Here is a 22,658-nt window from a genome sequence, read left to right as displayed (position 1 = left end):
TATGCATACATAATACATGTATGTATAAAATATACTCATATACGTATACCACTGTATATACTTTATAGATGTATAATATATGTGCCTTATCACAGTAATTATAGGTACATATATGAGAGGCATGTTTGTGTTTTTGTGTGGTTTGTGATTGTGATTACTTGGCATAGAGTTGTTTTTCGACCGTTAGTCTTCAGTTCTGACTTGTGTGCATATGAGACACAGAATCCATAGGCACAAGTCACAGAAATAAGAATGTAATCAATCAGGCATTTTAGAGAAATGCTATAAAAAAATAAAAATAAACCTAAAAACAGTTAAAAAATGGTGTTTGTAACCCTAAAATCAGAAATTGCTACAGAAAACCATAGAGATTATTAAAACAAAATCAAAGATTTAGTTCTTGAGGATCGGGAATTTGGGCATGTAAGCATATCAGCAAATTACTAGCTAATATAGTCAACAAGAATAAGAAAGGTTGAAAGCATACAATATCATGAATTTTATTTCTCCCCCATGAAATTCACAAACAGGTATTCCAGATCATAGTAGGGAGTTCTGTTCCACACTGTCTTTCAGGGTGTTAAGTTGCTGAGCCTACTGTCCTCTACAATATATAGTTTACACGGTCACCTTGAGCATCAATATCCAGCTGTCAGGTGTTGGAGAAAGAATGGGGAAGCCATCTACATTTTTTAAACACGTTAGCCTAGAAGTTTTTCATGTAAAACTCACACATCCATGCCATTTGTGAGAACTAGTCACACTGTAGTAGTGGTGGGAAATGTCATTTTTGACAGACAGCCACTTTCAAGCAAGAACTCTACCTTATGGAGCAATAGATTGACATTGAAAATATACACAAAATCTGAGGACTTTATGGTAAAATAGCAAAGGATAAGGCACCTGCTGCACATAAATTATGATTTATTAATTTTAAAGTCAGATACAGTGCAAATGAATGCACTAGAACTTCTAAGGGGAACAGCTAGTTTCTTCTACCATCAAACCCAAAAATACAAAACAAAATGCAAAGGAAAAAGAAGTAAATACACCTCTATAAGTGTTCAAAATATTCCAAAAGTCATTTACTGAAATATATTTAGAGGAGCACCTTCTGCATTCCAGAACACCAGTGGGATTGTGTCATCACTTTCTGATTGTCATTTAAAATGGTAAGATATACGTAAGATCTCAAATGGATATCAGAGGATATTAAATAAGTCATTTATAACGGAATTTTATTTAATGTATTAGTATACACTTGAAAATGAAAACTCAGGCAGTATACAATAATTAATGTTGCTTAGACTTTGTAATATATTCTACATAATATATTCCATTCTCAGGAATGTTGTTTTCCATTTTAACAATAATTAATGGTGAAATCATATTCTACTTAAATATTTTGCAATAGTAACATAATCTAGAGCCAAAACTTACTCTAGGGGCAAAAAACAAACAAACAAACAAAAACACATAGAGAACACTGCAGCTGTTTTGAAAACATAATTGAAAGAATGGACTTACGAAATTTTAAAGAACCATAAAAGCTTCCCCAGTTACAAAAAATGAATATGGCATTGTGTAGAAAGGAAAAACTGTAGATGGTATTGTCAACATGTTTTCACCATTTCAGATTTTGTGAGCCAGAGGGTCTTGTTTCTTATATACTTCTCTTATCTGGACACCATTATCCCTTTTTCAATTATCTATTATTTTGTACCTACTGAAAATATAAATAACACATTTCTTCAAAATTGTCTAAAAACTTTGTTAATTTCCACCTCTTCTAATGAACTAGAATCTCATAATACATTTTAAGTTCTTATTTATTTAAAAATGCTCTACTCATCGCTTTGCTCATGGCCTCCTTTACGTCTTTGTTCCTGAGACTGTAAATCATGGGGTTCAACATAGGAATGACTGTGGTGTAGAAAACCGCCACCATTTTCCGCTGCTCCACAGACTCCTCAGTTGGGCTTCTAAGGTACATAAAGAAGTGTTCCATAAAATATGGTGACAGCTGTCAAGTGGGACCCACACGTGGAGAAAGCTTTCTTTCTCCCTTCTGCTGAACGCATCCTTAAGATGGCAATGAGGATGAAAATGTAGGAGATAATAAATGACCAATAAGGAATAAGAAAAGTTGAGACCTGCCAATGTGCGCATAGTGTATTCTTTAATCAAAGTCCCTGCACAGGCCATTTTGATGAGAGCTGGGTCTGCACAGTAGAAGTGGTTGATCTCGATGTTCCCACAGAAGTACAAACCATGGGTCCACAGTGTTGAGATCAAACTGATAAAGAAGCCGTATATGTAAGGGAAAGAAATCGGTCGAATACAGACAGTTCTTGACATTCTGCTGCCATAAAGTAGAGGGTTTCCAATCGCCATGTATCTATTGAAGGCCATCACAGCAAGAATGAAGACTTCTACATGGACAAAAGCAATGAAGAAAAAACACTGCACTATACATCCAGGATAGGAAATTGTTTTGGTCTCAGATACCAAATTTTCCAGCATTTTAGGAGTGACGTTAGAGGAGAACCACACATCTGCAAAAGACAGGTGACCAAGGAAAAAGTACATGGGGCTGTTGAGCTGGGGACTGACCCTGATTAATATGATCATGCCAATGTTCCCAACCAGGGTGATAAAGTAGACCAGCAGGAAAATCACAAAGAAAAGTTGCTGTAATTCAGGACGACTGGTTAATCCCAAAAGAATGAATTCTGTTACATCAGTGAAATTGAGCATTTTCTTAAATCTGATCCAGAGATAGATGCATTTTATCTAATAAAACAAATATAAATAAGTAAATACACACACGGAATATTATTCTACATTTGTATTTTTCTAACTCATTTGCTTTCAATATCTTTGCTATTTTTCCTTATATCTCTCTTCTCTTCTTTCTCATACATCTTTTCTCAGCAGTGTTTCTGCTATATATATATATATGCACGATTTTTTTTTTTTTCTTTTTTTTTGAGAGGGAGTCACACTCTGTCTCCCAGGCTGCAGTGCAGTGGCGCAATCTCGGCTCACTGCAGGCTCCGCCTCCTGGGTTCACGCCATTCTCCTGCCTCAGCCACCCGAGTAGCTGTGACTACAGGCGCCCATCACCACTCCAGGCTAATGTTTTGTATTTTTAGTAGAAATGAGGTTTCACCGTGTTAGCCAGGATGGTCTCGATCTCCTGATCTCGTGCTGCGCCCGTCTCGGCCTCCCAAAGTGCTGGGATTACAGGTGTGAACCACCGCGCCTGGCCATATATATGCAAGATTTTACATCAGAAAGTGGTAAAATAGTACAGAAACATAGCAATATAACTTATGATGTCTAGTTTTTGCATGTCTAAGAAGCACAATTTTTATTTTTGCCATATTCTGGAAAGACAAAAACCTTTTAACACTGGCCCTAACTTTAAAAAGGGCTAACATTTTACTTATTCACTATATTTGTAGAGCTTAGATGATCTATCACATATTAGAACTTTATTTAAAGCTACATGCAAAAAATATATACTATTCCATAATTAGTTAAATGGTACCTTCATTTAATCATCCTGCAAAATTTAAATGTTACTTAGAAAAAAATGACTTAATAAAAACTGTATACATGCATTAACATAAACTCACTACACATATCAAAAGAGAATAGTTTCTTAGTTAATTAGGCAATTATTAATTTTATTTAAATCAACCTTAAAAAATTCAATCATTGCCAGCCATATCCCCATTGTAAACAAGTCTGATAAGCGTGAACTCAAGCATCATCTCTTCTTTAGAATCTTATCTCTTGGCTCTAAAGCACTAACAAATTCTATGCCAGCCTCTTCTTTTCTCTCTGTCTTAGAAGGGTGAGTAAGATAAGATGAATAAAATACTGGGTGAAGGACTACATTATTCTTCTCTAAGTATATAAGCTTAATCAATAAAATGTGTAAAATGCACCAGCAAGCTAGAGACATTTGTTAAGACGTTAGGGGTAAAGGTGTTTTTGGTTTTTGACTGCATTGGTTTAAGACAGTTAGCCATCTAGATTCTGGATACCTTCTAGCATACTCTTATACTCTAGTTTAAATATCTTGAGCTAATTTACAAGCAGCAATTTTCTACATATGCTATATGTATTCATGGGCCAAGAGGATGCATAACCAGTCATTTTTTTCTATAAAACTACCCTATATTTGCCACCTAAAAGCAAGTTAGAAAAATATGATTATCACTTCCCAGGTGGTCTCAAAAAATAATGATTCAGGTGATCCATTTGTTGTTTTAGATATTATATATTAACAAAATTGAAACATTTTATTAGTATCAAAATGGCTAGAGGTTCTTGGGTTTAATTCCAAGCTCTGCTACTCTGCTACCTACTAGGTGTGCATGTGACCTTAGACCTAACCCCTGTGCTTCAGTTTCCTCATGGGGAAATAGGGATAATGAAAGAGTGTGCCTTAAGGAGTTGTTATGACAATTAACAAAGATAATGTACATAAAAGGGTAAACTGAGGAAAATGCCAAGCTGTGTGTTGTAGTTCTTGCTCAGTTACATTTTTTTTAACATTTTTGCTCCGATTTTCTTATTTGTAAAAATTATCATGTAGGTTAAACCCACTGACTTTCGCTAATATTAAGCATTCTATATAAATCTGCTAAAATCCCAATTTTATTTTGCCATTCTCTTTTATGCCTTTAGAAAAAAAAATAGTTAACACTTTTGTTTTTCCTTAATCATCATGTGACCAAAGAAGAGCCATAAGAAACCTGTTGTGTTTCTCAGAGTTTTTGTGAAGAATATTTCATTTCACTACACAATTTGAGTGTCCAATAATGGTTAAGAAAGTCATGCACTTGTGTGAAGAAGACTCTGAACTTCAAGGGTTAAGAGAGTTACACATAAAAAACTCATATCAGAATTGTGTGTTCCTTGAATTACTATAAACATAATATTCAGGATAATATGAGTAAAAACGTTTAATATGAATCTCAAATGTTCTTGGAAGTTGAATTTTTTTGGTTTGTTTGTTTTTTCAAAATGGAAATGGCTTCGGTAGAAATACCTAGAAAAAGACTTTGGCTTTTAGTTTATAACATTCTCTGGCCTTGTTTTTTGAGTACCTTATGTTAGTGTGTCATGTATTCAGAAGGAGAAAATACAAGAAAAAAGTAACTGATATTGGTCTTCAAGCATCTAAGTGCTGAGTGTATCAATAAGTAAAGTCAAGCCAAATGAGTTGAGTCTCCAAGAAGGCTTCAAATCTGAATAGACATTTAATGACAAATTTAAGTTGGGGAACAAAATGAGATTCAAACTGCTGACCCTCTCATGAAATCCATCGAAGTTTACCATCAGTTGTGGTGAGATGTAAGTAGGGTGAACAACTGCCACTCAGTTTGTCTCCAAACTTCCTAGTTTAGGAATGTAAGATTTGCATCTTGGTAAACCCCATGATCTTAGGCATACCAAGAAGGTTGGTCACCCTAGGAAGTGTCAGAGCCCGTTTATATAAACTGCAAGGGACTTACAGGCATCGTCAAAGTGCTACCTGTAACAAGGCAGGGAATTATAGGCGATGACACACAGAGCTGACTAGTTCTCTCAGGCTGTGTCCATGTGAAGCTCCAGCCAGTTATGATGGAGAAAGAAGAATGAAAAAAGGACCTAATGGTTTCTAAGTAATGTAGAATCATTTATTAATATCTGTGGACAAGAAGGCTTCTATGTCAATAATTGAGTTTGCAAACATATTGTTGATATTGTATAGATGCTCGTCCTGCATAAAAGTTTGATTCAGTGACTCTGTACACGTGTATGAGGGAGAGACAGAGACACAAAGAAATAGAGAAATTGATATCACTTGTATTACCAAGACAATACCTTCAGTAAATGAAACAGAAACCATTATTTTTTGGGTTACCACTTAGTGACACTTGATGAGAAGGATTTCTGTTGTTCAGGTAAAGTAATATAGATTTCTTTCACTAATTGAATTATAGCTCTTGCACTGGGGGCTTCGAGTCCAAAGCACCATCCACATCTAACTTCTATTGCCACAGACGAGTCTTTCTAATTCCACTTCCTACGCACCTTCCATAGAATAAGAAACCTTCCTGCTAGGAATGAGGACAGCTTAGAGAATTGACACTTTAGACAGATTTTATAAAAACACATTGATTTTCCCTGTGCATATACCTACCTGTGCATAAGAAAAAAATCTTCTTGGAGGCATCCCATCTGCCATGATCAATGAATAATTCAGAAGGATTTATAAGCGTCGAATTAACCACTATGGGGCTTTCTCGGTGGGGAATACAGATAGAACCCTGAAGTAATTAAAATGTCACCTATTGCATCATCTGTAATGTAAAGTGAATCTCAAGAGCAAAATGTCTCTAAACAGAACTAGACCTTTTAAAAACAAGGGCTTGAAAAATTTGAGGTTTTGCTTTCTTCCTGTTTAAAATGTTTTCTATGTATCCTAGGGACTGTATTGCATTTGTTTGGAGGGGAAAAATGGTCTTGTTTTCCCATGTAATAAGAATCATGTCAATATCACATCAGTCACAAAATACATTTGGAATAACTTATACTTCACAATAGGCACACTAGCACTTTTTCTGTATTAATGAAGAAAGTTTCTTCCCTTTTTGAGTAAGAAAGTTAGTAAAAACTGAGAGAATAAAGGAGGATACATTTCCTATGAATAGTCATCGATGAACCCTAAATGGGCTTCTCCTTTCTGAAACGAGAAATATAATTCTCTAAAACCAACTTAATTCCAAGGTTAGGGTTGATCATTTCCCATTGTTGTTTATGTTGTTTTGTTCTTTTTAATATTTAAAAATATATTCCTTGATGTATTGTTTCCATTGATAAAACTGATTTCTAGTCGCTATTTTCTTCATGTTTATAGTTTCCACCAATTTAGGAGAGAAAAATAAATTAATGTGCTTAAGAAATATGATTTAAATTTATATTGACAAAGATAATTGTTAGAAAATGTAGTGGATATACTTTCAGTTCACAATCTCTATATCATAAAGCATGCAACTCTATTTCTCTAATTGAGCTTGATTAATATTTTGAGGTTCTACAAAAAATTAGCTGGGCATGGTGGTGGGCGCCTGTAGTCCCAGCTACTCGGGAGGCTGAGGCAGGAGAATGGCATGAACCCGGGAGGCAGAGCTTGCAGTGAGCCGAGACTGCGCCACTGCACTCCAGCCTGGGCGACAGAGCGAGACTCTGTCTCAAAACAAAAACAAACAAACAACAGCAACAACAATAAAAATATATATATGTGTATGTGTGTACATATATGTGTGTGTGTGTGTGTGTATATATATATATGGCGGGGGAGAGAGAGAGGGAGGTTCTGTTTTTCACGTTGGAAAATACTAACCTGATTGGTTTCTCTTACTGCTTTCCTCAGGCTGCATCTGAGTGCTAGCAGATGAATATACTCCAAAGCATTGAAAAACAATTGTTAGTTGTCGTGGTGGTGGTGGTGGTGGTGGTGGTTTCTGAGATAGGGTCTTGCTCTGTCACCCAGGCTGAAGTGCAGTGGTACAATCTTGGCTCACTGCAGCCTCAACCTCCTGGGCTCAAGCCATCCTCCCACTTCAGCCTCTCGGTAACTGGAACTACAAGCTGATGCCACCACGCCCAGCGAATTTTTTTGTACTTTTTGTAGAGATGAGGTCTTGCTATGTTGCCTAGGCTAGTCTCAAACTCTGGGGCTCTTGCCTCAGCCTCCCAAAGTGCTGGTATTACAGGCATGAGTCACTGCACCTGGTGAAAAAACACAATTCTTGATCTTGATGTCATCATCTATAGATATCAGTATTCATTTATTTATTCATTTATGCATTTACTGTGCGCCTGGAAACATAGTTCAAAAACTTGTGTCTATGCTCATGGATTTTATATTCTAGTGATGCATTCTTACTCTTATTTGATCACTGCTGAGTTTTCTGTATTCCAAACTTTGAGACCTCTTAATTTTTCCCAAATTTTATTAATTTATTTTTTATTTTTGGGATGGGGTATCTCTTTGTTTCCCAGGCTGAAGTGCAGATGCACAATACAGGCTCACTGTAGCTTCAATCTCTCAGTCTCAAGGAATTCTCCCACCCCATCCTCCCAGGTAGCTGCAACTACAGACAGGTACCACCACTCCCGACTAGTTTTTTGTTTGTTTGTTTTTGTGCAGACAACATCTCACTGTATTGCACAGGCTGATCTCAAACTCCTCAATTCAGCGATCCTCCTGCCTTGGCCTTCCAAAGTGCTAGGATTATAGGGATGAGTCACCCTGCCTGGCAAATTTTTTTTTCCAATTTTATACTCTATTTTTTATTCAAATAACATAGAGCATTTTGGAGCTATCATGCAACCCTGGATCACAGACTTGCCATCAGTGTCTGAAGTGGCTAGGGGATGTGGGGCGAAGGAATATTGTGGGGTGAGCCTGTGTGATCTGAGGCAAATGCCAGGTAGATAGTGTCAGAATTGAATTGAATTGTAGGAAAAGTTGGTATCCACAGAGAATTGGAGAATTGCTTTGTGGAAAATACACACACACACACACACACACACACATAAAAGTGTGTGTGAGTGTGTTAAAGGTAAAACAGTTCAATTTTCTTTCAGATATATATGATCATGGAATATTAACTAACATTGACTCAATGGAATTATGGTCTAGAACATAAGGCTGTGTGGGCCATCTATCAGTCAATAAGATTTTAATAAATGCTCATGGGTCTCTGAAGATCATATTCCCTTTTTTCCTAAGCATAACAATTAACACGATAAACTGTACCTCTACTGGCAAAATTATTTTCAATCCAAAGATGTCTTTGTTGAACTAATGGTTAGATATTATTGGTTAACATCAATATAACAAAATGATGATAGTCATTGTATTTAAATTACTGTCTTATCCATTCCTTTAACTTTTAAAGTAGGGTTAGATGTGAGAAGAAACACCATCAGGCTTGGTCAGTACTTAGGATATCAGGCACATCTTTGCTAGGTATTGCTTCTCCTGCTATGCAGTAATTCAGCTTGTAACCCCTAATAGTTTTGTTTCTGTTTCCAATCTTTAGGTGGTTGGATAATGTTCTTTCATTAGCACCACAGAAGGAGAGTTCTAGGTCCTCAAACTATTCATCAGGCTGAGAAGCATCTTTAGATGATTGGGTAAACAGCCAAGTAACCTGATTCCAACTCTTTCCTGATACTTGGATTTTATTTTATTTTATTTTTTCAGAGACAGGGTCTTTCTCTGTTGCTCAGGCTGAAGTGAGTGGCTGAGTGGCATAGTCACACCTCACTTCAGCCTCGAACTCCTGAGCTCAGGTGATCCTTCCGCCTTAGCCTCCTAAAGTGCTGGGATACAGGCATGAGCCACTGTGACTGGCTGGATTGGAATTTTTTGACACCATGGCTTCACACTTACAAGGAATTCCCTTATGACAATGGTCCATGAAGACCACAAGTCCTCTCTTTTGACACAGATTATAACGTTGTATTTGCCTTTGCTGCTAAGACATTTTAACATGGTCAGGTATGGTGGCTCATGCTTGTAATCCCAAACACTTTTTGAGGCCGAAGCAGGCACATTGCTTGAGCTCAGAAGTTCAAGAGCAGCCTGGGCAATGTGTTGAAATCCTGTCTCTACCAAAAATACACAAAAATTTGCCAGGTGTGGTGGCATGATCCTGTGGTCTCAGCTACTTGGGAGGTTGAGGAGGAAGGGTTGCTTGAGCCTGGGAGGTGGAGGCTGCAGTGAGCTGAGATCGCGTCACTGCACTCCAGCTTGGGTGACAGAGGGAGACGCCACCCATCTCAAAAAAAAAAAAAAAGACGTCGTAAGATATAGTGTTGATCAATGGAGAAACTAAGTAAGAAAATTTTAGCACACACTTGCTGATTGTTGATTTAACATCAACAATGTTGATCCTTCTCTAACAACCTCTAAAGATGAAGGAATATTGTAATTTGGCTGAGACCATATTAGAATCCTTCATGGTATAATGATAAGTGAAATGGAAGGAAAGTAAGAATATAGTAATTTACTTGCACTGGGGTGGGCTTCCCTGCTCATGTTGACATTTAAATACAACTAAATCTAAGCATCATGATTTATAAAAATAACTAGTGAAATGACTGTTATCAAAACAAAATAAGGCAAAAATTTAGTTTTGCATCTTTTTTTTTTTAGACGGTATCTTGTTCTGTTGCCAGGCTGGAGTGCAGTGGCTCTATCTCGGCTCACTGCAACCTCTGCCTCCCAGGTTCAAGTGATTCTCCTGCCTCTGCCTCCCAAGTAGCTGGGATTACAAGCAACCATCACCACACCCGGCTAATTTTTGTATTTTTAGTAGAGACGGGGCTTTACCATGTTGACCAGGATGATCTCGATCTCTTGACCTCGTGATCCGCCCACCTCAGTCTCCCAAAGTGCTGAGAATTACAGGCATGAGCCACCGCGCAAGCCTAAATGGAATCTTCTGCTCTTCCCATTTCAACTCACTAGTTTCAGGAAGCTTAACTCAGTCAGCTACCTCACAGAAAATCAGAAATGAATTGTGCAAATTTAGCCTAAAATGTGAAATCTAACCCAATGATATTATATCTCATTACTTCACAAATTTTTAACGATAGCTTAGCATTTTTATTCTCCCAATGTTTGTTTTCCTATTGCTTTTTTAAATGCCTGTTTCACATCCTTGTTCCTGAGGCCATAGATCATGGGGTTCAGCATGGGTATCACTGTGGTGTAAAACACAGCCACCATTTTCCCCTGCTCCACGGACTCCTCTGTGGGGCGTCTCAAATGCATGCAGAAGAGGGTTCCATAGAAGATTGTGACAACTGTCAGGTGGGAGCCACATGTGGAAAAAGCTTTTTTCCTTCCCTCTGCAGAACGGCTTCTGAGGATAGCGACAAGGATGAACATGTAGGATGTGAGAATGATGAGAAGGGACTGGACGTTGCTGTAGCCAGCTACTATGTACATGGACAGCTCCTTGCTGTATGTGTCATAGCATGCCAGTTTGATAAGAGGAGGATCAGCACAGTAGAAATGGTTGATTTCATTAGCACCACAGAAGGAGAGGTTGTAGGTCCTTAAGGTTTCCATCATGCTGAGAAGAAAACCATACACATAAGGGACAATGACTAGGTGGACACAAACACCTTGGGACATTTTGCTACTGTAGAGCAATGGATTACAGATGGCCATGTAGCGGTCATATGCCATGACTGCCAACATGCAGTGCTCTGTAAGGACCACAGCAATGACAACATAGCACTGCACCAAACAACCTGCATAGGAAATAGTCTTCTTCTCCGAAAAGAAATTTTCTAGCATTTTGGGAGTGACATTTGTGGAGAAACACAGATCTAGAATGGACAAACTGGAGAGAAAAAAGTACATGGGAGTGTGAAGTCGAGAATCAACTTTGATTAAAATAATCATCCCCAAGTTTCCTACCACAGTGACTATGTAGACAAAAAGGAACAGCGCAAAGAAGGCAACTTGCAGCTCTGGACGGCTTGTTAGACCCAAGAGAACAAATTCTGTCACTTCAGTATAGTTTCTTCTGGACATTTCTTTGTCTCATGTGAGAGGCATTGGTCTGATTAAGGAGAAATAGAAACTTTTTAAAAATCACTGACACCCTAGTTAAATATCATGCTTTGTATAAAAAAGCCAAAAGGCTTTAATTATGTTATCTCAGTAGCAGTTCTGTAACTGAAGATGAACAGTTATACTATGAAACAAGTCTAAACATTTGCAACAAGTGGCTTCCATTGAGGCTGAATTTGTAATCACAGTGTGCAATTAAGTTGGAGGCTTAATGCAAAATTATAAATGAAAGTATCCCTATACTTTGGGAAATTTCTTTTAAAAATCTAGATAACTTATATGTTAAAGATTAAATTGTAATAGAGATTTTGAAATGCTTAGAACTTCTACTGACCTGCTTTCATATACATACAAAGCTACATAAGAGGTGGAAAGGACTTTGAAGATAACCCAGGCAAAGTTCTTCATTCTGAAGACTGAGAAACTGAATCCTAGAGAGATGAAGTGACTAATCCCAGTCAGATGCTTATCTCATACATCCCCATTCGGTGATCTGCTAATATCTCACCAAGTTTGATTTACTGTCTTGAACCTAAAAACATGTATTTATATATTTTGTTGTTTTTGGTGGTAGTGCTTTCGGTGGTGATGTGGATGCTGGTGCTTTGTGTTATAAATTAGTTTTTGAGAACTCGTGTAAATAAAGCCTTTCGTTTGAGTCTTAAACATTGATATCATGTGTTTATAAGCATTTTGTCCAATTTTCACACCACAATTTAGCCTGTCTGTTGGGTTAAACAAGTGTATTTATGCTCCTTCATCAATATCTTAATTCTATATGAAATTTTATATGTATCTTTGAGGTATCAATCTATGTTTTAATTTGTTCCTGTATTTTAATTTCTCACTATTTTACTAAATTCATGCTGCACAGAACCAACATTATAGTCCTCTGCTTGGCTCACATGCTCTTTTATATTGCTGTATAAAGAAGTCCTATATCAGTGAATTTCCCATTCCTCCATTATGTTAACCCTGATGTATAGGTTAGTCATTAGGATAAAAGGAATTAACTTAATCACCCTAAGATGATTAAAAAAAAATGTTTTCTGGTTCTCAATCTGTACTTACTCGCTGCTAATATGCCCAGAATAAATTATCTGATCTACTTTGATGCCATTGCCACACAACATTAAAAAGCCTTAAAAATGGGCTGGATGTGGTGGCTTATGCCTGTAATCCCAGCACTTTGGGAGGCCAAGACGTGTTGATCACTTCTGGTCATGAGTTCAAGACCAGCCTGTCCAACATGGTGAAAACCCGTCTCTACTAAAAATACAAAAAATCAGCCAGGTATGGTGATGTGCACCTGTAACCCCAGCTACTCAGGAGGTTGAGGCAGGAGAATCACTTAAACACAGGAGGCAGAGGTTGTAGTGAGCTGAGATCATGCCAGTGCACCCCAGCCTGGGTGACAGAGAGAGCTGAGACTTCATCAGAAAGAAGGAAGGAAGGAAGGAAGGAAGGAAGGAAGGAAGGAAGGAAGGGAGGGAAGGAAGGAAGGAGGGAGGAAGAAGGAAGGAAGGAAGGAGAAAAGAAAAGAAAGGAAGAAAGAGAAAGAGAGGAAGAGAGGGAGGGAGGGAAGGAAGGAAGGAAGGAGGGAAAAGAAAGAGAGTTAAAAATGGAGTGAGATTCTTTGTTCACTGAGGGAAGGATACAATAGCGTAAAAAGATCAATCTTTCCTAAATGATCCATAGAGTCAAATAAATTCCAATCAAAATTCAATCACAATTCTTGTGGAATAGCTGATTCTAATATTTATATGGAAGTGTAAAATAGGAAGAGTCAATATCTCCCAGGACAATAAGCAGTTACTTATTAGATATCAAGATTTACTATAAAACCAGTATTCAGGACAGTGTGTTATTGACATGAAATTGGAAAAAAAAAAAAAAAACACACACACTTTTATGTTCCAGAATAGAAAGTGCAGGAATGGTTATATGTATATAGGTGATGTGACATATAACAAAGATGATGCTTCAGATCGGAGTTGGAAAGATGGACTGTTTTAGTGTTTACTATTGGATTAATGGATGATAGATTATTTAAATGGGAAAATTATTAAATGGTGTATTTACTTTAAACAATGCACAGAAATTACTTATAATTCTAGGGAGTGGTTTAATGTGTATTCATTATATTTTGTAGCTTGTAATTTATATAGACATTACGCATTTACTGAATTTATCAAAAATTATTTTAAATATATAAAATATCAAATTAAGTTAAAATATCATATGTGTTAATCTGTCTCCAAATTTTGATTAACAATTTCAGTATACTAACAATTGCATAAAATGAAATTTACAACTAATTTTTTTTCCATGGGGCAATTCAGACATGAGCAAATGTCATTAATGGAGAACTTGTCAGAGGCTGATAAAACTTACCTCTTCTGAGCAGGCTCAGGAAATCAATAAGAGTAGCACTTTATTTTTCACCTAATCTAAGAATATCAGACAAATATTTTCTATTAAATTGCATGAGATCTTACAACAATTGTTAAACTCTTATTAAAGTGAAATTTTATACTTAAAAAAATACTAATTCACTTTGTAATACGTTGTCAACCATGCATTTATGTATGCATGCATGCTTATAGCAAATAATTATTGAGCATTTTTCAAGTTCCAGACATGGTGCTGGATGCTAGAAGTGGAGCACTGGACAACATAGAGGAAGTAAATTTAGTTAAGTGAGTAACCAGGCTCAGAAAATTTGACATTCTGGTTCCAGCTTACAACTCAGAAGCAGAAGAATCAGAAGAGGAATCATATAATTCTCGGAGCAGTGCTCTCCTTCTACAATATTTTACTTTCCCAGGAAGGTCTATCTCTTCCTTCAGTTCCATTGACTGGTTGAGTAATGATGGATATTGTTTCCAAAATGTTAAAATTCAATGTATCTAATATTATTGTCTCCTTATTCTGCCCCAGGAAACATATATGAATAAATAAAGATCTTGAGTTAGAGTTTTCTTTGAGTTACAGATGATAGTGACAGGCACTCTAACAAAAGTAAGAGATGGATGAGGAAGAAGAAAGCCAGCCAACCAAGGTATCAGTGCCCAAACTGTAAAGAATATGAAAAAATCTGGGCCAAGAATCTAGAATAATGCCTATGAATTGTAACCTAATTGGCAAGAAGGAAGGCACAAGGGCTTCTTTTAACTCTCAGGTGATGAGCAACTTCTTCAGTACAAGATCTTGGTTTTAGTCCTGACTAAGGAGCTTTGCAAATTTGCTCAGATCTCACTGGTCATCTGGACACACACTTTTAGTGGAGATGATTATCATTAACCATATTTTAATTCTAGCATTGTAGAGACAATGGCAATCAGAGCTAACTAATAGACTAATATATAATAACTAATATACAGATATAGAGCCCATGAGAAATCTTTCCACTGGTACTGAGAGGCAAGAAACACTCAAAACATACATTCAAATGCAGACAGTAACTTTGATGATGATGAATTTGATATAATGCATGATTCTGTGACTACTTGTGCAGCCTAAAAAAATAGGCATGAGAATTTCATTCATCAACTTACTGTTTAAGGTCCTTGACACAAGTTATTTGATTATGATCAGACTGATTTGATTATAATCCAGCTGATTTATGTTTCAAGTATTTTGTTGAAAAAAATAAAATAATAGTCTGAAAACTAAAGTCTCACTGAGGTACAAGTATTGCTTGTAAAAATCTAGGTCTCTAGACAAAAATAGGGCATTGGAAAAGAACCCAGAATCTTATAAATTAAGAGAACCCAAGAGGACGTAATATCTAGTCACCCAATTTTGTGAGCTTCACATACTGAAGCTAATGGACCACTTTCACATAGGTTTAATGGTCACAACAAAAAGTCTGTTTGAGCATTTATTTTACTTAGACATCAGAAAACTTTTATATGATTAATTAAGCTATGTAGACCTAAATTATTTTCAATTTGCCTTTTTCTTGTGGAGATTGGTGACAGTAGGCACCAAGACATTAGGCAAATGGAAAACACAAAAATAATATTACTTGAAACTAGTAACAGTGAAAACATCTGCTGAAATAGTCATACTATGAAATTCTACCAGGATGTTTCCGTAACACTGGGACTATAAAAAAAGTGAAAGACGAAGCTAAGTAAGCTCCCTACAGATTTTCTTTCATGGAAAATGCATTGTCTGTGCAAATTTGCCTCAAAACTGCCTATTTAAACACATTACTGTCTAAAATGTACACAATTTAACAAAGTGAATGCAGACATTATTAGATACTGAAAAATAATATGCAAAAACATTTCCTTTCTTACCTGTAAAAACAAGGGTGTCTTTTTCATGACCCCAAAGGTCAAATTCTGGCCAGTGCTGGAAGATATATACCCACATCACTGGTATCAGCACGTATCTCAGGAGAATCCCCACATGAGTAAGAAGAGGTAATTAGAAGTGAAATCACAGTGGAGAACATTCTCAAGGGAAGAAATACTCATTGGTTGTACTATGTTATCTTGAATCAAGATGTTAGAAAAAAAATCTATATTTTATACCTCAGTAGAGCTCAAAGCAATCACCTGTTATCCAACTAGGGTAACACTTTATACAAAACTGAAAAACAAATTTAAAATAGTCTGAGGACACTTAACTTCTCATGAAACCTGAATTCAGGTAATTGTCCTTCCCATCTCAAGAGCACTACTGAATTTCCTCCACTGTTTGCCCTTTATCAAGTTCACACAAGAATATGTACTAAGTACAAACTTCAATATTGTTTAATCTAAATAATAAAAATATTTTAAAAGTATTTCTTTGATAAAGGGATTTGCATTTTGATAGGATGCCTAAGACATGTAAACAAATAATACTAGGTACAAATAATTTCTGGAAAAAAACATGAAATGTTTTAGAAATAGATAGATGAAACAATGAAACAGTAAGAGACTGATGAAGAAACAAACAGGTAGAAGAGACTGGTGACTGCCAATGAGGAAAGTGCCTGACAGGGATAATAATCATATGTTAAATAAGTAAAAAACTAACATATTTAACTTATTGTTTCTATCATGTTTCCCATGTTAAAAAAACTTTCATGGAATTGAGTCCACACTGGAACTCAGCATACTTGCCTCAAAATGCAATTGAGGAAAATGTACATTAAAAATAATATTTGATATTCACAATAACTCCATGAAATGGGGTTTTGCATTTGAATAAACTGATATGGAGAGGGAACTTCTCTAAGTTTACCTAGCTAACAAAAACAGTAATAAAACTAGAATTCAGGCTCAGTTCTGAATAATTACAAGGCCAAATATTTTTCCACAACAGCATTCTGTTTCAACTTGAAGAGAATGTTTTATTATCAGCTTATTAGGTGGCATAAATCTTGGGACAGCTGGCTATGGAAAAACTGATGCACAAGAATGTACTTTTTCAAGGATGGGACATTTCCATTGTCTCATGCAGCGAGAGTCTAGGTGTCCCAATTCTCATGAGAGTATATGCTTTTATCATGATAATAATAGTTACGCACACACTAAAATATCAAGGATCGTTTTCTTTAGATCAACATAATGATAAATTTTATCATGCTGTCAGCCTACCCACATGTAGGCACAACCTACTAGTATATAAAAAATACTTAAAGAGGGTGCATTCCTCCACTTGCTTTCTGAGAACACCTTACTCTGTAATGCAGTAGCCTTTAATAAACTATCTCTTCTCACTGCACTTTGCAGCTTATCTTGAAATCTTTGCTCTGTAGATCCAAGAACCCCCTCCTGGGGTCTGGATCAAGACCCTTTTTTCCAGTAACAAAGTCATTTATGCATATGCAAATATCAATTGATAGGCCCTATTGACTGCAACTAAATTATTCCTAAGTCAGAGGTACTGCACTGGAAAACATACGTGGAATGCAATTGAAGTATTTTGATGATAGAAATGGATCCATACATTTGAAAACTCAAAAAAAAAAAAAAGGTGTTGAGAGTTGATTTTTCAGAATCGAGGACCATAACCGGTATTACCACATGAACTAAAAAGAAGCTTCTCAAGATGTTTATAGTGTGGGTTTTGAGAATACTAACAGAAAATTTAACATATAGGTGATTCATATATTTACATTTTTTGCACAGTGATTACAATAAGTTCACAGGTTTCAGAGCTATTGTTCAAGACACCACATTGAAGTAGAAATAATTTCTTTCTTTTTCTTTTTTTCTTTTTTTTTTTCTTTTTTTAACTTTTGGAGATGGAGTTTCGCTCTTGTCACCCAAGTGGAATGGAATGGCGTAATCTTGACTTACCGCAACCTCCTCCTCCGGAGTTCAAGCTATTCTCCTGCTTCAGCCTCCCGAGTAGCTGGGATTACAGTATGTGCCACCACACCTGGCTAATTTTGTAATTTTAGTAGAGACAGGGTTTCACCATGTTAGCCAGGCTGGTCTCAAACTCCTGACCTCAGGTGATCCACCCGCCTCGGGCTCCCGAATTGCTAGGATTACAGATGTGAGCCACCACACCCGGCATCATTTTTTTTTAAATATAAAATTATCCACCCTATCTTGAACCTCACTATGGCTCTATGGACAGTAATACTCAAAGGGTTTGGATTTTCAGAGCTTCTCTCAGGCTGTTGGTTAAAAATTTACCCCCAAGTAAGTAAACACAGTATTTTCATACAGAATTATTAGATACCAAACAATTTATATTCATAGAATCTCTGACAAATAAAACATTTTTAATTTCAACATTAAGGCTTTTATTTTTAAAAACTAAATCTTCAAAGTGTTAATTTTGAGAATAAACTAAAGTGGTTACTAACAGCCCATAATGTTAAAATCATGACTACACTAGGTTTTTCCATTTCAGTTTGTTACCCCACAGGCACTTAGGGATTACAAATAAACACAGGCCTAACCTGCAACTTTACGAAAGGATTTTCCCCTAATCATTTGTTGCACGGCAAGAATTACATCTTTGTTCCTTAGGCTATAGATCAATGGGTTCAGCATTGGGCTCAAAAAACTATAAAAGACTGCAATTATTTTGGACTCCTCTACAGACTTCTCTGATGGAGGCCTTATGTACATGCAGAAAAGGGTTCCATAAAACAAAGTAACTGTCGTCAGGTGGGAAGCACATGTAGAAAAGGCTTTGTGCCTGCCTTCAGCAGAACGGATCCTCAAGATCGCTGCAAAAATGAAAAGATAGGACAGAAGAATGATGAATAGAGAGCTTGAGAGATTAAAGCCTGCAGCTACAAACATTGCCATCTTTTTGACATGGGTGTCAGAGCAGGCCAGCATTATAAGAGGAGGATCAGCACAGTAGAAATGATTGATTTCAAGGGAGCCACAGAAAGATAAGTGAAAGGTCAACAGTGACTGAGAGAACCCACTCAGAAACCCATACATGTAAGGGACAATGACCAGACAGATACAGATGTTCTTGGACATCCTGGAACTGTAATGTAAAGGGCTGCAAATGGCTACATAGCGATCCAATGCCATTGAAGCAAGGATGTAAAACTCAGTGATCACCAGGGCGATGAAGAGAAGACACTGTGTGAAGCATCCAGCGTAGGAGATGGCCTTCTGTTCTGAGAGGAAATTGTGCAGCATATTTGGAGTAACATTGGAAGAATAACAAATGTCTACAAAGGAGAGGTGGCCAAGGAAGAAATACATGGGGGTTTGCAGGTGGGAATTGGTCCTGATCAGCAGGATCATGCACAGGTTGCCTGCCAGCGTAATTAGGTAAATGACCAGGAACACCCCAAACAGGATCTTCTCTAGCACTGGGTCATCTGTCAGTCCCGAGAGAATGAATTCTGTCAGTATTGTGTGGTTTGAGGAGAACATCTTCTTATCTCCTGAAAACTTAAAGTGACAAAGAATGTGAGGATTTCTGTCTGATTCAGATTTGGCATTTGTTTCATCCGTTTATCATTCACTGATTCATCTATTAAGGTGACAGTTACTTCTTTTGTTTCAATAATCACATCAGAGATTTTACATAACATTTTCTTCCTATATGTCTTTTTTAATCTGTGTCTTTCTATACATCAAACCCACATACTTACACAAACATACATATTCTCTATTTCTCTCTGCCATACATACATAATTTTCTTCATTCATATATTTATACCTGTCTTCTTGGTGGACTCCATATTTAGTAATTTTATTCAAGCTTTGTCAGGAAACAAAAAGCCCAAAGGAATGAAAATTAAATATGACAACGGTAGGTTATTTGCAATTGGATAAATAAAGGAAGTCTGATCTTTGGTATCCCTTCAGCTCTGATATTGTATTGTTTCAGACACAAAATGAAGAAAGAAAAGCAAAGAATTTTCAATTAAAACCGATAGCTGTGTGCCTTACCTTTATTCAGGAACCATTAAATTAGAGAAATGAATTGCTATCTGATACATGGCTAAGAGGGTACAAAAAGAAGACTTGTTTTTTCCACTTTGTAATGTCAGCTGCCTGTTTACTCATGTATACTGTATAGCTTAATTTCTGTTCCAGTCCCTTGGGTTACTACAGTAAATAAGTATTTCAGCTCATGGAGTACACATTATAATAGAGGGAGCAGATATTAAACACACAGGAAAAGGTACATATAATTTCAGGCAATACCATTTTATGTGAAGAAAAAATGAATGTGGGATGCTTTTGGATGACCATTCAGAGAAGATCTTCCTAAGAATGCAGCATTTGAAGCATAGATATACAACTCTACTGTTTGGGAAAAGTGTGGATATTTTTTTGGTTCCCATTTTTGTACCACTAACCCACTCATGATAATATTGTTTAGGTATGCACAGATAATGTATAAAAGCGGTCTTAACTTCCAACTCGAGCCACTCTCTTTCAGTTCTCTTTGAAAGTAACATAGGATTGTAAAAATTTCAACTCCAAAAACTGCACCTTAAAGCCATTGTTTATTTAGTTCTCACATACACATCAGAAGAGCTTGCATACAATTTATTTGAGAGAATCAATACAATTCTAACATGGATAGAAAAGTCAAGCGAAATTGGAAAAAATACTTGTTTTCCCCATTGATGGAATACTTATCTCTACACACACACACAAGTTGTATTTTTAGTGAACAAATGTAAAAAATGACCTACCTGTTAATGTTAACAGACCATATCTTATGAAAACAAGGTAGCAAGATTTACAACATATTTATTAGGCATCTTCCCTAGAGTATTTTTAAACTAATTCTAAAGAGTCAATTAAAATATGCTTTGTTCCTCAAGAGCATAACCTTAATTTGATGCTTCCTGGAGCTAGACTGTCCTGTGAGGACGAAATCCCTATGTTACATTTATGTAAAGTTTCAGTACAAGTGTGTATGAGATCCTTAGCACAAATAGAGAAATTAGCCATCCCTTTCAATAACATGGAAGAGGAAAACATGGGTAGATAACTTTTGCCTTTTTAGTATAATGAAAACAAGGAGTTGCTCGTCAGAACTCTTCAGCTTTTGCCTATAAACACTGCAGTGACGTCATCTAAAGAGAGTTAAGGGGTAGGAAGTTGAGACAGGTGAGACATTTGAGGAGAGGAAAGATTTGAAAGACTGTGAGAGCAGAAGAGTGGCATAATCGGTAGGATGCAGAAGTATTGGTCAGGGCCCAGGATCCTTTGGAGAATGGATGTTATGGATTTATGTTGGAACTAGTCTGCCCCATCGAGGTTAATATTAACATGCTAACAATCAAAGGTCTTAGAATCAGGACTATTTATAAAATTTATGATGCATAAAATTGTTTATTTAGAAAGGGAGTTGAAATAGAATGGACAATATTTGAAAATTGTGTAGCACTGTATTTGTTAGAGGACAAAGGGACTAGAGATGCGTTCATTAGTCTGTATCTTCCAGTGCACACATAGTTCCAGGTTAGTACAAATGGATCAAAGTGCACTCTGATCGAGACAGGAGAAGCATCCCTAATTTTCTTAGCGTTGCAGGTGGTAGGTTATACTCTGAGAAATCATTTAATAAAACATAGCTATATATCAAAATCAAAATGTAGATTTATTACATCCCATGAAATTTGAGAATATAGAGCTTTGCTATATGTTTATTTCAAATTGATGTGTAAAGTCTTCTCTATCTCAATTATTCTGTGTTTCATTTTGGTTCCTTGCATTACTAACATTGTAAAATACAATAATATTGCTTAAATATTTTGGAGACTGGGCACGGTGGCTCTGTAATCCCAGCACTTTGGGAGGCCAAGGCCACTGGATCACCTGAGGTCAGGAGTTTGAGACCAGAGTGGCCAACATGGCGAAACCCTGTCTCTACTAAAAATACAAAACTTAGCCAGGTGTGGTGGTGTGTGCCTGTAATCCCAGCTGCTCAGGAAGCTGAGGCAGGAAGAATTGCTTGAACCCAGGAGGCAGAGGTTGCAATGAACCAAGATTATACCACTGTACCTCAGCCTGGGTGACAGAGTGAGACTTCATCTAAAAAAAAAAAATTATGATGGAATATAAGGTATTATAAGATTATAAAACTGGTGTCCCTCATTTCCTCCTCCCTTAATGTAGAGGTACATTGTTTTGCATAAAAATGTTGAAGATTTGGCTCATTTTTAGGTAGAAAGCTTTCACTTTGAAGAAAAAAATGCCCTAATGTATGTGTGTATGTATGTATGTATTTTATATGTTGGTATACAATGGCTATGTAATAAAACATAAGATTTACAAAGTGAATTTTCTGACAGAAATAAAACTGGCTCTATAATAACTGAATGGTTAGATGAAAAGTAATGAATGGGCTATTTTCATTTAGAAAGAGCAAAGTATTTACAATTTTAAGTGTGGAATCACATAATCAGATGTCCACACAGAAGGCAATGTTAATTTATTTATACAGCAATGAATAGAAAATACAAAATTTAGCTATGTGTATGATACTTACTCAAAGAAGAGTTTTACACATACTTATATTGTTTTTCTTTTTTTTTTTGGATTTT

At 36.4% G+C, this 22,658-nt stretch overlaps 2 protein-coding genes and 1 pseudogene across 2 annotated transcripts; all 3 read right to left on the bottom strand.

Moving 5' to 3' along the window:
- Window positions 1-1,825: 1,825 nt before the first annotated feature.
- LOC105552918 lies at window positions 1,826-2,757 on the bottom strand (annotated as a pseudogene).
- Window positions 2,758-10,684: 7,927 nt separating this feature from the next.
- LOC105552917 (olfactory receptor 1030-like) lies at window positions 10,685-11,623 on the bottom strand. The gene has a single exon (XM_011998740.1). The coding sequence runs from the start codon at window positions 11,621-11,623 to the stop codon at window positions 10,685-10,687; it is 939 nt and encodes a 312-aa protein (XP_011854130.1).
- A 6,918-nt stretch (window positions 11,624-18,541) lies between these two features.
- Window positions 18,542-19,582, bottom strand: LOC105552891 (olfactory receptor 5M1). The gene has a single exon (XM_011998714.1). The coding sequence runs from the start codon at window positions 19,519-19,521 to the stop codon at window positions 18,574-18,576; it is 948 nt and encodes a 315-aa protein (XP_011854104.1). The 5' UTR covers window positions 19,522-19,582; the 3' UTR covers window positions 18,542-18,573.
- Window positions 19,583-22,658: the final 3,076 nt, after the last annotated feature.

This window comes from Mandrillus leucophaeus, unplaced genomic scaffold, assembly GCF_000951045.1.
Source record: "Mandrillus leucophaeus isolate KB7577 unplaced genomic scaffold, Mleu.le_1.0 Scaffold578, whole genome shotgun sequence".
NCBI lineage: Eukaryota > Metazoa > Chordata > Mammalia > Primates > Cercopithecidae > Mandrillus > Mandrillus leucophaeus.
The sequence above is the reverse complement of the archived record's forward strand: the minus strand, read 5'-3'. Positions and strand labels throughout refer to the sequence as shown.